This window comes from Vipera ursinii (genome assembly GCF_947247035.1).
Source record: "Vipera ursinii genome assembly, chromosome: 3".
Classification (NCBI taxonomy): Eukaryota; Metazoa; Chordata; class Lepidosauria; order Squamata; family Viperidae; genus Vipera; species Vipera ursinii.
The window spans coordinates 37423422-37438428 of record NC_139516.1 but is presented as its reverse complement, the minus strand read 5'-3'; the positions used below and the strand labels follow the sequence as shown (position 1 = coordinate 37438428).

The 15007-nt window shown below is 34.5% G+C and overlaps 1 protein-coding gene across 3 annotated transcripts in view; it reads left to right on the top strand.

The window, feature by feature from the left end:
* MAGI3 (membrane associated guanylate kinase, WW and PDZ domain containing 3) overlaps positions 1-15007 on the top strand; it is a 117419-nt gene that overhangs the window by 61274 nt on the left and 41138 nt on the right. For all 3 annotated transcript variants that reach the window (XM_083359734.1, XM_083359733.1, XM_083359735.1), the window contains 6 exons: positions 967-1141; positions 1954-2033; positions 6795-6852; positions 10106-10200; positions 10864-11052; positions 12141-12752. In XM_083359734.1, the coding sequence (XP_083215860.1) occupies positions 967-1141; positions 1954-2033; positions 6795-6852; positions 10106-10200; positions 10864-11052; positions 12141-12752 (1209 nt within the window). The remainder of the gene's footprint in view (positions 1-966; positions 1142-1953; positions 2034-6794; positions 6853-10105; positions 10201-10863; positions 11053-12140; positions 12753-15007) is intronic.

The following is a 15007-nucleotide window of genomic DNA, read 5'->3' as shown; positions in this document are numbered from 1 at the left end:
CTAAGTGGGAAGCAGTCTGAGGCTTATAAGCTGCAAAAGTCCTGCACTCACTGGTAGCTTCTTTGACTGGCTTTTGGCTGTCCTGTTTGGCAGAGTTGGGGCCTACCATACAAGTTGCAACAACCCTGAGCATACCAATAGCTTCTACAGCTAACCCTGAGCTCCCCTGGGTGGCCAAATGGCTGGGAAGAAAGCAAAGGCCTGTGGGGACCTGGTGGTGGTGGGGGGGAAGCAGGCCCAAGGTCTATGGAGACCGTGAGGGGCAAGAAACAAAGCATGGGACACCTTGGGTCCAGGTACAAGTCTCCCTACCCCATGGTCCGCTTAACAACCTGGAAAGTCACTTATGTCCTTATGAGGAAGAGCAGAGGTGGTAGTGGTCCTTAAACCAGGTGATCATGTGGGCACCTCACTTAACAATCCTTGTGACTTGCAACTATGATCGTCTGACTCCATTATGCTTGTAACTCAAGGACTACCTGGATACAGTATTTGCTTATGGTTGCTATAATGGGTATTTCTAATTTTAAAAAAAACTTGTTCATTTCTCGTATGATGACAACTGTTTTCAAAGTTCTCTCTAACATTTCAGTGGAATCTTTCTAGAACCAAAGATATTTTTATAAATCAATTGGTTACTAGAAACTGAAAAATTGCTTTGCAGAATGTCCTTCCTGGTTTGTTTTTTAATTAAATAGAAAAGGTAGAACCAGGGGATCTAATTGGTACAAAGAAAATGTCTAGGTGCAAATTATGCTGCTTAACTCTGTTCTTAGGGAATTAGTGATAAATTTAGTTTAGCTTTGTATAAAGCAGAATAAAGCTAAAACATATTATGTACATGTTTTTGTGTACTTTTATTATTTTAAAAAATTGTAAGCCCCCTAGAGTCACCTCATTTTGAGATGGGCGGCAAACAAATTAAATAAATAAATAAACCAAATTATTTCCTTTAAACAATTGCAGAAATCAAAGAGCGACATTTTGAGTCTTCTGACTGGATGAAACCTGTTCCTAGTTACAGTCAGACAAATAGTTCTGTGGATTTCAAAAATTATTTATCGAGAGAAGAAAACTTAGAGCCTCTGCCCAAGAACTGGGAGATGGCCTATACAGATACTGGAATGATCTATTTCATTGAGTGAGTAGAAGCTAATATTATATGCATTTAGAATTATCAAATCAACATGATTGTTAGTACATTTAAAGATGCTTCAGCTTATTCTGCTAACATGTTAATAATATAATAAGTATCTATCCATATTCCATTGCAGAGATTTATTTGGGGAAAATATTTCTCTATCAAGGAAAATATTTTCTCTAAAGAGGCTGCATTTCCCAAATTCAAAGATCTTTGTAGACTGCTCAGATCAATGCAATGCAATTGTATAGAATACATTTTTTTTGTAAAAGGCAAATCTGTAGAAGTCTCTGTGTAAACATATTTCAAGTGAATCATTGTAAAATATTGTAAAAATTTTCATATAATTGTTTATATTTCTAAATATATAGTTTTAATACAGGACTATTAATAATGTGACAGTTCTAAGAACTAAATGTCTTATTTAAATAATGAATCTACTATTTATTTTAGAATTTTAGAATTATGCTATGAACTGGATAATCTAATACCCTAAAAAAGTATGAGAAAATCTTTATCTTTATTTTGGATAATTTCTACTTTTATGTATTTCCTTAAAAGCAAGCTGAATAGAACATGATTTTAGGCTTATTATAAATAGTTAGAAGGGACTTGTGTGTTTTCATTTCATTACTCTGTTTCTGCTCTATTAAAATACACATACACCTACGCAAAACATGAATATATCATTCACTGAATGTTGAAGCATTAGTTACTAGTATTTTCTGATAACTTTAACCTAAGTTAACCCCATTCTGTAATGAAGGGAACTTTTTATTAGTATTTTCTAACTAATTTTTCTGTCTCCACAGCCACAATACGAAAACTACCACCTGGCTGGATCCTCGTCTGTGTAAAAAGGCCAAAGCACCTGAAGACTGTGAAGATGGAGGTAAGAAGCTCGGGATCCAGTTATCTAAACCTTATTATGTAGGGTTTACTTCATGTTTATTGAATTGTTGGGAAAAAGCTTTCCTGGTGTAAATTGCACATTGCTTCTGCATTATAGTCTCTGATTCAGATTTATCACATCCTTGTAACCTTGTTGTTGTCTCAAGCACTCTGATCAATTCTTTCCATAGCAAGGATCCTCATACCTCCTCCTATATTTCAAGGTCAGCCTACAGCTGGAGCACCTGAAGAGGCCTCCCAGTGCTCTGCTCCAGAAATTGTGGTTCCCAATTATTATTCCAATTTAAGACCTTCCATCTGGGCAATCTGCAGTACATGACACCAAACACTTCAGCTTGTTTTTTTATCTCCATAGCATCAGTATTCACATTTGATCATTATTTTGTTTTATTGATTTTTTTTGTTCCTTAGAATAAGAATAACTTGCCCTCCCACTTCAGGCATCTGACCATTCCAGAATGTAGGGGCTGCAACTGAATATTGTAATACTGGGTAATGCTGTGAATTGTACTTGGATAATTACTGGCAATCTGTGAGGTAACCCAAAAAGAAATGCTATGTGGTTGTGGCACAAAGAGTCATTAACCCAGACATGTCAAACACAAGGCCCGGGGGCCGCATCCGGTCCGCGAAGTGGTTTCATGCGGCCCGCGAAGCCATCCTGGAAACAGTGAGGGAACGGCCCCCACTGCCTTGGCCCTGGCCCAGAGACCCTCCTCCTGCCAGAGACCCTTAGATCTGTCCCACTCCTGCCCAGGCCCCCATAGGCACCCTTGATGTGAATGATGTAGAGCTGGCCACGCCCACCCAGTAGGCCATATGCACTTTAGCCATGCCCACCCAGTAGGCCACGCCCCCCTGGCCACACCCACCCGGCCCCCTGAGGGCAACCGCAATGCTGATGCGGCCCTCAATGAAATTGAGTTTGACACCCCTGCATTAACCTGTGGGCTGCTGCATTTTGAACCAATAGCAATTTCCAGATGTTTTGAAAGACAACTGTAACTAGAGTGAACTGCAGTAACCCAATTGGGGAGCATGCCAGTTCTTCTTGCTTCCCAGAACTGCAATTTCAGTCAGTCTCATTCTCTATTATCTGCCCACCCACCACCCAAAAAAATTTCAGGCTGGCAGTATACAACAGAGTAGTATCAGCAAATTTATGTTGTCTCACCTCAAACTGATGGATGAAATCACAGTGATTTCATATAGATTTTTAAATAGCAAGGGAGAGAGTCTTAAGCCCTAAGAAACTCCACAACACAGTGCTCACATTTTTCCCACTGGCTTTTTATTGATTGATTATGGGCCATCAGGTTGGAGTTGAAGTGGAGTCACCACAGATAGATTTTCTGTAGGTGTATCTGTCCCCAATTGCTCCTTCTGATCTTCCAAGAGTGCACATATCACTACTGCAATTAAGTTCTTCCACCTTACTGCTGGTCATCCTCTTCTTTCCTTTCCATCTTTTCCAGCATCAGAGTCTTCTCCAGAGGCTTCACATAATGTATCCGAAGTAGAATAATTTGAGCCTGGTCATTTATGCCTCAAGTGAATACTCTGTTGATTTGTTTGTTTTTTCCTTGCTATCAGTGGTATTTTCAAGAGTCTGATCCAACACCAATATTCAAAAATATTAACATTCTTTCTATGCTACTATGCTTTCAGTGCTTCTTTGCTTTCTATGCTACTTCTTCAAAGTACAACATTGCATAGAATGACACAGGGAAAACAATATCTTCATGATTTTGATTTTCGTAAATATAGACATATCACAGCATCTGAATATATTTTCCAAGAATTTCATGACTTGACTTTACCAAATGCTTGTCTGTGGCTGATGTCTTAATTGCAGGTTCATTTACTGTTGACTGTAAATCTTAAAATATAGGATATGGGAATTATGTGCTGTATTTTTTTTAGACATCTTAGAATCAAATTCTACAGCTTCAAAATAATAACATTTTACCTAATGGGTAAAATAAAAATCCATTAAAAGCTGAGCCAAAGCTTTTTTTTCCTTTGTATGATTGTAAATTATCTATTTCATCTAATGAGAAATGTATACTTTTAAGTAAATGTTGTAAATATAAATCTTTTTAAAAAAACTTTAGAAAGATTTTTTTTTAAAAAAATAACAGGTTGTAACAGTTGAAACAAGACTCACACATTTCATTTAAAACTATTCAAGAAAAAGTATACATTTTAAAATATTTAAATAATACACGCTAAAGAGCCTTAAAGACTTTAACATAACAACAAAAATATAAAATGCAATAATTCATTTAAATTTCTTATGTATTTTCTGCAGATTAAACTGTGATGATAAGTGTTTGGTTACGAGTCAGTATATTGAACTTTTGTTTAATTATAATATAATATTTTTTTAAAGTACTATTATATAATTTTCTGAATCCGGAGTGATTCTTTTACTCATAGAAGTGTTCTGTGCAGTGAACGTTTGCTGTTATAAATGATTATGCAAAACATATTATTTTTGGGTTTGGAAGATACACAAATAAATGAATTATGCAATGCTTTTTTTCTCAATATGTATTGAGGCAGATAACAAACAACTTTGATTCAAGATGAACTTTATTTCCATACCATTTTTAAACTTTATATCTGACTGGTTGAAATGCAGTTGGGTTTTGGATGTTGGGTTTAGATTGGTTTATTTGCTTTTTTTAAAAAATAATGTGCAATTGAATGAGGTGTAAATTAAGATCTTTATTTAAATGGAAAAATGCATATTTTAATTAGCAGTTCTTGTATGTGGTCTAATATAAGCATTCTTTGAAGCATAAATAACATTGAGTGTGTCTACAGAATTTTGCTGCTTTCATCAAAATTACAAAAGCAGACCACCATTTCTACATCTGCAGTCCTTACATCATGACAGTGCTGCTTTCGTCATCCTTGTTTCTCCTTTATGCTGCCAGACCAAAGTCAAGTCACTTAAATAAAATAACATCTAGTTATTTTTTATTTTTAATATGATTCTGAAGCTATAAATTTATGAAAGTATTATCATATTTAATACTGGTTTGGAAAAACTCAACAAATAAGACTATAATTGTGTAAATGTAAAATGGCATTATTCTAAGAATTTTTTTATGGATGTATCCCAGGTTATTACCAGGAGTTAAGTTTGACTTGAGGAACTAATGAGATATTATAAACTTGGTAAAATGTGCAAAATGTTTTCAATACGCTTGACTGATCCATGGAAGGAATTCTCTTGCACAAAGAAATGAACAGTGCTAACACCATAGATTTAGGCAGTATCAGTTTCACCATGTCATACAAATTCCACCTCAAGATTGTCTATTCTGACATTCTTGATCAAGGTGAAATTCTAAGGTGACTGTGAAAATGGATTTTCTTCAACCACATGGTTATATGTCTCTGCTGATTTTCCAACTCTGGCCACAGAAGAGAAAGATGACAAAGATACTGAAACAATATCTCAGGGGTTGCCACAAAGAAGAGGGAGTCAAGCTATTCTGAAGACAGGACAAGAAGCAATGGATGGAAACTAATCGAAGAGAGAAGCAACCTAGAACTAAGGAGAAACATCCTGACAGTTAGAACAATTAACCAGTGGAACAACCTGCCTCTAGAAGCTGTGAATGCTCCAACACTGGAAGTTTTTAAGAAGAGACTGGACAGCCATTTGTCTGAAATGGTATAGGGTTTCCTGCCTGAGCAGAGGGTTGGACTAGATGACCTCCAAGGTCCCTTCTAACTCGATGATGATGATGATGTTCTGAGGGGGTTGAATTGTCCCTAAGACAGGCTGGATTGGCACCCACCATAATCACACCAGGTTTTTTTGTTTGTTTTAAATCATTATAGCAGTGGGGAAAAGGAAGTGAAATATACTTTTGGTATCCCTGGTGTTGATTGGTAAGACTATAATGGTCTGGCACAAGAAAAGGTCAGGGCATGAAGTGAGTCAAATGATGAAAAATGTTATAGCTAAATTATTTTGTGTGAATAAAGCTATTGTGTGAATAAGGAAAGGATAAAAGCAATATTATTGAGTAAAGGCCCAGTTTGAACCGTCTAAAACTGTTTCAATTTTGTTTTGTTTCTGCTTAGAGAAGTGACTGTACAGATAGTTCTTGACTTACAATTGTAATAGATTCTGCCCATTACAATCTTATGTTGTGATGGTCATAAAGTGTATCACCGTGTGACCGGACCTGTTTTTAGTATCTTTTTGTGGCAGTTAAACTTCCTGGTCATAAAGCGAATAATGTAGTCGTAAAGTGAATGCTACGGTTGTTAAGTGAACCCATTGTTCACTATTGGATGTTTTGCTAAAAAGTGGAAACAAACATTGTAAATTGCAGTCACATGATCACAGGCAACTACAAATGTGCCAGTTGCTGAATGCCTGAAATGCCATCACAAATGCTATCATATAACACTGGTCTGTGACAATAATGAAAGAATTAAAAAGCTTGAAAAGACACTGCCAAATAGACCAAAGACAGCTAAATTGATACATAGGTTGACTTGTTTCTGAACCAGGGTTTAATTCAGTGAACATTGTTTACGTAATTGGTTTCCATGTCACCTATATTGAATAATTTTTTGAAATTTTTACAATATTTTTGTAAAAATAATTACAATATTTTTTAAAAATTTATAGTACATTGTCCTGCATCTCCATGATATAACTGGGATAAAAAAAATTAGAAATAAGCTCATCAGTTTTCTCTTCTAATTACAGAGCTTCCTTATGGCTGGGAGAAAATAGAAGACCCTCAGTATGGAACATACTATGTTGAGTAAGTTTTTTTGCCTAGTTGCTGACAGTCCAGATTGATTGAATAACCAAAACCCTCCCTCCCTCCCTCCCTCCCTCCCTCCCTTCCTTCCTTCCTTCCTTCCTTCCTTCCTTCCTTCCACTTCTTAAGTGCTATCACCCTCATAGAGGGACTCTGATATATATATTTGTTCAGTACACAGTATAGCAATAGTTTTATTATAAAGCATGACTAGTTAGTTAATATTTTCTTCCTTTTCTGGAAATTTAATAAGTAGATATAATAATAATAGCAATAACAACAACAATAAAAAGTTGAAAGGGACCTTGGAGTCCAACCCCCTACTCAGGCAGGAAACCCTATACCATCTACTTATCTTTTAGGAGAATAAATAACAATTGATTAGCTATGTGCTCTCAATGGACTACATGAATTTTAAAAAGGAAATAAAAAAAACATTTTGAGTAACAGCATTTATTAACACTGGCTGGTAGTCATCCCAATTTATCCTAGTGCAAAGACTATACACAATAGTTTAAAAGAAAGCATAAGAAAACAAGGACTGATGGAACAAGGAATAATTTAACTTGTATACTGCTCATCTCACCAGAGGCGACTCTAGGTGGCTTACAGACATTCAGTTAAAATATCCTATAAAAATTAACAAATAAGAATCATAGTGTCAAGTTTCCGACATAATGGGCTTTTCAAGTGACTTTGAGGCATTGTTTACCTTAAAAGTCCTTTAATAGCCTAATACAGCTTGCTCAAAGGAAGCTGGAATCTGAAATCTCCGCCCCTTGCACAATATATTAAAACGCAATTCTCCACCTTTCTAATTTTGTCATTAATCATATTCTCCAATTAATTTAAAGAATCAGTTTCCCTTCCATTAGAAGAACCGCCAAAGCCTTATCTTCTTTAGAGAGACAAATGACCTTGAAAGTGCATTCCTACTCTTCCCTCCTCCCAACTTTAAATACTCAAGTCTTAAAGCAATACACAAGTTTAACATATGAAATAGCTACTTCTTCATCTCTTGTCAAGCAATAACATTCGATGTTAGCAGCATTGACACATAGGCTTAAAATTCAATTAAAATAAAATTAACCAGGATGGAGAGGGAGGGAGCAAAGTGTGCACGGGAAGGAGGTGGGATATTATCTATTCCATTATCCACCTCAAAGTGTCTCACACCAATTGGGGCCCAAGACTAGTTGGCATAGCCATGTTTTCAAGGACTTTTAGAAGGTCAGAAGGGTGGGTGCAGATCCCACTTGAGGGGGAATGATGTTCCAAAGGGCAGGAGGCACAGCAGAAAATGCTCCTCTTCTAGACCACGCCAGCCGAAATGATCCATTTTATCCAGGGATGAAATGCTTAAATGAAGTAATTGGAATAAATAATGGTTATTCTATCTTGTGATATCAAAAAAAATGTTTTCTATCACCAGGCTATTGTTTTATAAACCTTCCAATAGTCCACCCATTTCACATTTTTTATGAAGCGTTCTCTAAACTTGCCTATCATCTAATTCTGTTTTAGGGTAGGTATACTACTGAGGTGTCTAAATATGAGCATTGCTTGAATTTGTAGAATGAATAAAGAATGGACAGGTGGTGTGGTGGCCTAGTGGTAAAGATGCTCGCCTCCCACTCGGAAGGTTGAGAGTTCAGTCCTAGGTAGTGGCAAATATTTCTCTCCTAGGGAGCAAAGAAAAAATATCTGCTGGGAACTCTGTGTGGTACCGGGAACGGCATCCGGCCAGTACAGCTCCATCTAGTAACCCTGATTTTACCCCAAATTAAGGGATTACAAAATTGGAAAAAGGGAGTGAAAGAATAAAGATATTATAAATTAATGTGGGGGGAAAGAGATAAATATAGTTTTCGACTTATGACCATTTGTTTAACAACTGTTCAAAGTTAGTATGCTGCTGAAAAAAGTGACTTACAACCAATCCTCGCCCTTACGATTGTCACAGCATCCTCTGTCATGTTGTGTCTCCCGGTCAATTTGGATGCTTGGCAACTGGCATCTATTTACAGTGGTTGCAACATCCTGGGGACATATGGTTGCTATTTGTAATTTTTCAGGGAGCTTCTCACAAACAAAGTCAATGGACAAAGTTATATTCACTTAATGACAGTGTGATTCATTTAACAATCACTTTGATTCCCTTTGTGATCATGGGAAAAACAGATTGTAAAATTAGGCATGACTGAGTTAATGACTGCATCTCTTAATGACAGAAGTTCCAGTCCCAATTATGACTACCTGTATGAGAACAATACTAGAAAACTAAATAGCATTTAAATAAAATGATAAAGTATCCACTATTTTTAATGACACATTTTCTTTGCAATATAGTATCTCTACTTGAACAATATTAATAATTTTATTAGTAAGGGAATTTGGGAATATCTCATAAAATATATTTGAAATTTTTATAATTTTATCAAAGTTTTACATACTATTTTAATAAGATGTTGGGCCTTGACAGTTTTTTATTCTGAATATGTAGAATGTTTCAATTTAGAGCACATTATTTTCTTAACCAAGTAAATATCTAGAGTATTGTTTTATTATTATTTTTCTTTTTAAACATTGTGAATCAACAAAGTAGATACAAGATAACTTAAGTAATTTAGAAATAACAAAAATCATGACTGTTAACAAATGTTTTTTTTCTTTTATGTGGTTTATCAATCTGTCCTCTTCGTTATTATTTGTAGTTCCACCCAAATTTGTGATAGACTAAGAAATAAATATTTTCTTGCTTTAAATTAAACTTGATCCAAAAATTTTCTTATCCCCCATATAAGAAAATAATGATTTAAGACCCAATCTTTACAACTGATTATCAGATAATTATTCTTGTGACCTTTTATTATCTAAATCAACATACTAAGAAATAGGCAGCACTTGTAATTTCTCTCTTTTCCTAAATTGAATTTAAGTTTGGTCACTTGTTTGAATTCAAATCTCAGTTAGTTGATCACTAGAAACAATTTGATTCTTTGTATTCAAATGGAAGTATGCTACTAGCTTTTGGAAAACAGCCTGGGTTTTTCAGATTAATTATGCAAGTATTAAAGTGTTGAAGCTTAGCAATTACTGAAATGAGGTTCTGCTGGATTTTTGGTAAGAACCTCTGCCTTTTGGAAAGTTTAAAGAATGGACAGCAGTATCCTATAATGCAGAAAGCAATGGGATATTTTTCCTGTAAATATTTTGTAATTCCATTTGCACTACCATTTTGTGTACTTTGCAGTCACATCAACCAGAAAACTCAATTTGAAAACCCAGTTTTGGAAGCAAAACGGAAAAAACAGCTAGGACAGACTGATGGAGGCTTGTCAAATCCAGGTGCAGTTTTCAGTGGCTACTGTTAAAACCTGAAATGTACTTAAGAATATATATGTCATCATAATCACCATGTCTCTTTATGTTAGCTTTCTGGAAACAATTAGCTAATATTTGTACTGGTATAAATTTGAATTGGAAATAATTCCTAACATTTATATTTTTATCATTTTAACATATTGTTTTCTATGCCAACAATAATGTAAATAATTTTTCATCCAGTTAGTATAACATCAAAGATTTGCTGCTAACTGCAGGCTTTGTTACTCACTGAAAGCATTTTAAAAATGGCAGAGAATATAAAAAAAGAAAAGTTCTTAGACATTTTTCGTAGTTAATCAGATAAGCAAAACATCCCAGCTATGTATCTTTAAAGTTCTTTTCTCTGTGAAAAAAGCAAGAACATTATACTTTTAATGATGAAAATGGATGGCTGGATGGATGGAAGGAAGACTTTGACATGTCCCAGCATTAGGTGGTGATAAAGAGTTATTTAACAGAACAGAACAGAATAATATAAATCTATCCATGTTTTTAATGCTGGTCTGCATCCAGAAAGTTTTTATCTGACATTTCAAAATAGTTTATCACTGCAATATTAATTGCCTTAATCTGCACTCCCAATTTTTGAATAGACATGCCTAAAAGCATTTTCTTTATGTGCAGAACAAGCAAAACCTTTCTTTACTCGAGATCCATCCCAGTTGATAGGGACACTAATACGAACCTCACTGAAGAAAAGTACTATGGGATTTGGATTCACAATAATTGGTGGAGATAGGCCAGATGAATTTCTACAGGTGAAGAATGTACTAAAGGATGGACCTGCTGCACAAGATGGCAAAATTTCATCAGGTAAACTTGAGGTTTTACAATTTACACAAAGAGTTTGGTATTTTAGATTTTCAGGAACAAATCCTTTTTTTCTTTCCCAATTAAAATTCATTTATTTATTACAAAAATTTCTATGCAACTTCCATCTTAAGCTCATAGTTCTGGGCAGCTAGCAATATAGAAATATAAAAATACAATGAAAAAACTATAATAAATACAAAATGCAAAAGCTAAGGCACCTCATAGAGCAGTGGCCTTATGTAGATGTTAAATAGGAGCGGAGAAAGCATTAAAGCCTAATGCATACCTTTAGTTAGGTGCATCATAAGGCAACAATTTTTCAATCAAAGTACTTCAAATGGGCTTACAGAATACATCCAAAATCTTGACAGCCATGAAACCTATAGAATTGAAATTTAACAATTTTTAGAAAGCATTTTATGATATGATCATAAGATATTTTATGAGATCATACAAAATGTCAGAAAACATTTTCTGTGGTCAGCTCCTGATGTTTGACTGCTATACAGTTCAACATAAGCTACTTTTAAAGCAAATACATTTCTGAATATCTGCCTGATTTTTTAAGAACTTTTCAAGTACATTAGAAGCTCTGCTGCTGTTGAAGACATTGAGGAATCTGGTAAGGAAATATCTATGAAACGATGACCCAGGGGTCATGGGTTGTATACTCTAGCAATATATTTGAATAAAAAAGTCATATATAATTTAGACTTCAATACATTAGCATATTAGTCTTACCCTAACATTCTGTTTTTCACTTTTGAAGCACATAAACATGCCCCAAATCCAAAGAAATGAAGAATATTTAAATGTCAAGTCTTAACAAATACAAATTAAGTTCAAGGCAAAAAATTGATTGGGAGATGCCCAAAATTTTTTGTAAGATGGGTAGCTATATAAATATTATAAACAAACAAACAAATATTAATTCTCCACAATAAGGTTACTAAGTTTTTTGTAAGATGGGTGGCTATATAAATACAAATAAATAAATAAATAAAAAATAATTCTCCACAATGACGTTACTAAGATTATTTTAATACGTGCAAATATATTTGTGTTAATACTTTATTCATTTTTAATAGGTGATGTCATTGTAGATATAAATGGTACATGTGTCCTTGGCCATACCCATGCTGATGTTGTCCAGATGTTTCAATTAGTTCCCGTCAATCAGTATGTGAATATGACATTGTGTCGTGGATATCCTCTGCCTGATGAAAGTGAAGATCCTGTTGTAGATATTGTTACAGCCACTCCTGTCTTAAATGGCCAGCCAGTTACAAAAGGAGATACCTGTATACTCAGTCAGGATTTAATCCCAGGAACAGTGATTTTGGATCACAATAGTAAAACTGGACACATATTAGTCAATGGACGCCTGAATGTTCCTTCAGCAATAGACTTTGGAGAAGAAAGGGCTACAGGGTCTTCTTCAGGATGTTCTCAAACAGAAATGGTCACAATTCCTCTGATCAAGGGACCTAAAGGTTTTGGATTTGCAATAGCTGATAGTCCTGCAGGACAAAAGGTGAAGATGATTTTAGACAGCCAGTGGTGTCATGGACTTCAGAAAGGGGATGTAATTAAAGAGATTTATCATCAGAATGTACAGAATTTAACACACATCCAGGTAGTAGAAGTACTGAAGCAGTTCCCAGTTGGAGCAGAGGTGCCACTGCTTATCCTAAGAGGAGGTATGTAATGAATTTGCTATAACTTAAAATGCCTATGTTGAGTTTAAACACAATGTAGTACTTCTTAATACAATCTAGTGACATTGACAACAAAATGCAATGATGCCAAAATGATGGCATATGATATAATCTTGCAAATTCTGTGCTTACTTTTTTTTGCATCAGTACATCTGATGCAAATATGCATTTGTAGCATTTTGGAATTTTGACAAAATGCACATATTATCTTACTGTGGTTGCCCATATTGCTACTCTTAAGTTTGTATTTCTACATTCATGGTAAAAAAATAATGTAAAAAGACTCTCCTATGAGTCTTTCAGAAGATGCAGTGAGTGTTTCTATAGGTCAAGTATCTGCATTTTTCCAAAGGCAAAATTTTTTCCATTTATATCTGATTGGCAAGACTTTCATAGGAACATAAATATGTAAAAGTTGTATACTTAGTGGTGCCATGTAAAGACCTCACTTGTGGTTTGTTGATTGTCTCTTTGTTTGTCTTAGTCCACTGTCTTTTTATGTATATGGCTTTTTATTGTTATTTTGACTTCTTAATCTCATGTCAGTAAGGATCAGTTAACTATTGTGAAATATCATATAAGCTTTTTTTCATTTATGGGCTTGATATTAATATTGGCATTACTACATAAGAGTTATATACAGTTATAGTTGTGATAATTGTATTTTGAAATGGCAATAGATTCTGTTAGCAAAGTTTATTAAATACAAATTGATCGTTGCTGACATGGCTAAATTGTACAAATCCACTGCCAAACATTGCTGGGTTTATATGTTGTTGAGGATAATATAGAAGTGTAATGGTAGAAAGTGTTTGTTTTTTATTCAGTAAAGTCACATTCATGCATCTTTTAAAATACCATTTGGTTACTAGATATCATTGAGCATTCTATTTGTACTAAAACTGTCAACTTCTCCTGTAATGTAGTACAGTAGCTGTTATACTCCCCATTTTTGATCTATTGATCTAATTAAAATATAAAAATGAATTGGAAAATACCATGTTATTGATATGTTTATGTCGATGATCAACTGATTTTCACATTGTCCTTGGGAAAATTTGGAAGTTTGCCATTAATTGCAAATAATCTCTTGATGCAAATAAATTCATCTTTAAATCTTTTGGGAATTGGTAGAATGGTAATGGACCAATACAAAATAGTGCCTATGACAACTTAAAATTAAAAGCAATATTTCAAACATTGGAATTGGAAGGGGGGCGGACTTTGAGTTGGGTTTGATTTCATTTAGTTGGGGGGGTTTAATATATATTTTTGTATGGGAATACATGTGAGTGTGTATATTTATGTAAAAATTGCTGTCCCTAACATTCAAGTGCCATTAAGACATGTTATCACAGATTTATGTGGGAAATCTACATTGCCAGGTGAGTCCCCTTGCTTAGAATTTTAGCTTGGTACTGAGATGGGTGGACAATGTATAAATCCTTTTAACTTAGTGATGATGGTTTTTTCATAATAGAATGATTAGCACAGATTTTTCTGATTATATTTTTTAAAAAAAATCTTCAGAACATGTTATACAGTACATGAATGATTGTGCAGGAGCAGATAACATGGTAACTTATTTAATATTTATTCACCAAAGCCTTTTCAAGGCATACAATCTATCTTTGAAATTCACTTTTCAGATTGGGGCATTGAAAATAACAAGAGGAGAAGTTTTTAAATACTGGTTTGACTTAGTCATTATGTTTACATTAATTCCCTCCCATTTATTATGGTAGGCAAAGGGTGTATGGGAAAAAGGATTGTGCATTAGTAATGTTTAGTAAGAAACATGTCCTTCTAATAGCTTGAAAGGACTAATATTGTTGCTTACCAGTTGAAAATTTTTAGACGTAATATCTGCAGTAAAGATATTTTTGGTTCTTGTTTCCAAGAAACTTGAAGTCTTGATAAATTGCCAAGTGAATATATTGATAGCTAGACAAGACTGTCAGATTATAAAGGTCTAACTCTTTTGTTTTTATATTCAGGATAGCTTTGTTTAGTGCTATAGATGTGAAAGAAAAAGGTCTTTCTATGTACATTTGGGTGCAGATGTAGCAACTGTTGGCATGATCCTGAAAAAAAAAGCCATTGTTTTAAAAATATAGTGACAGTGTTTTTGAAAAGCACTCATGTGCTCCGAGGGTGCTCTATCCTTCTGAATCAAAACACTGCATAGCTTTAAAACATAGATTAGGAATACCCTGATTGATTATATTAATGTATAT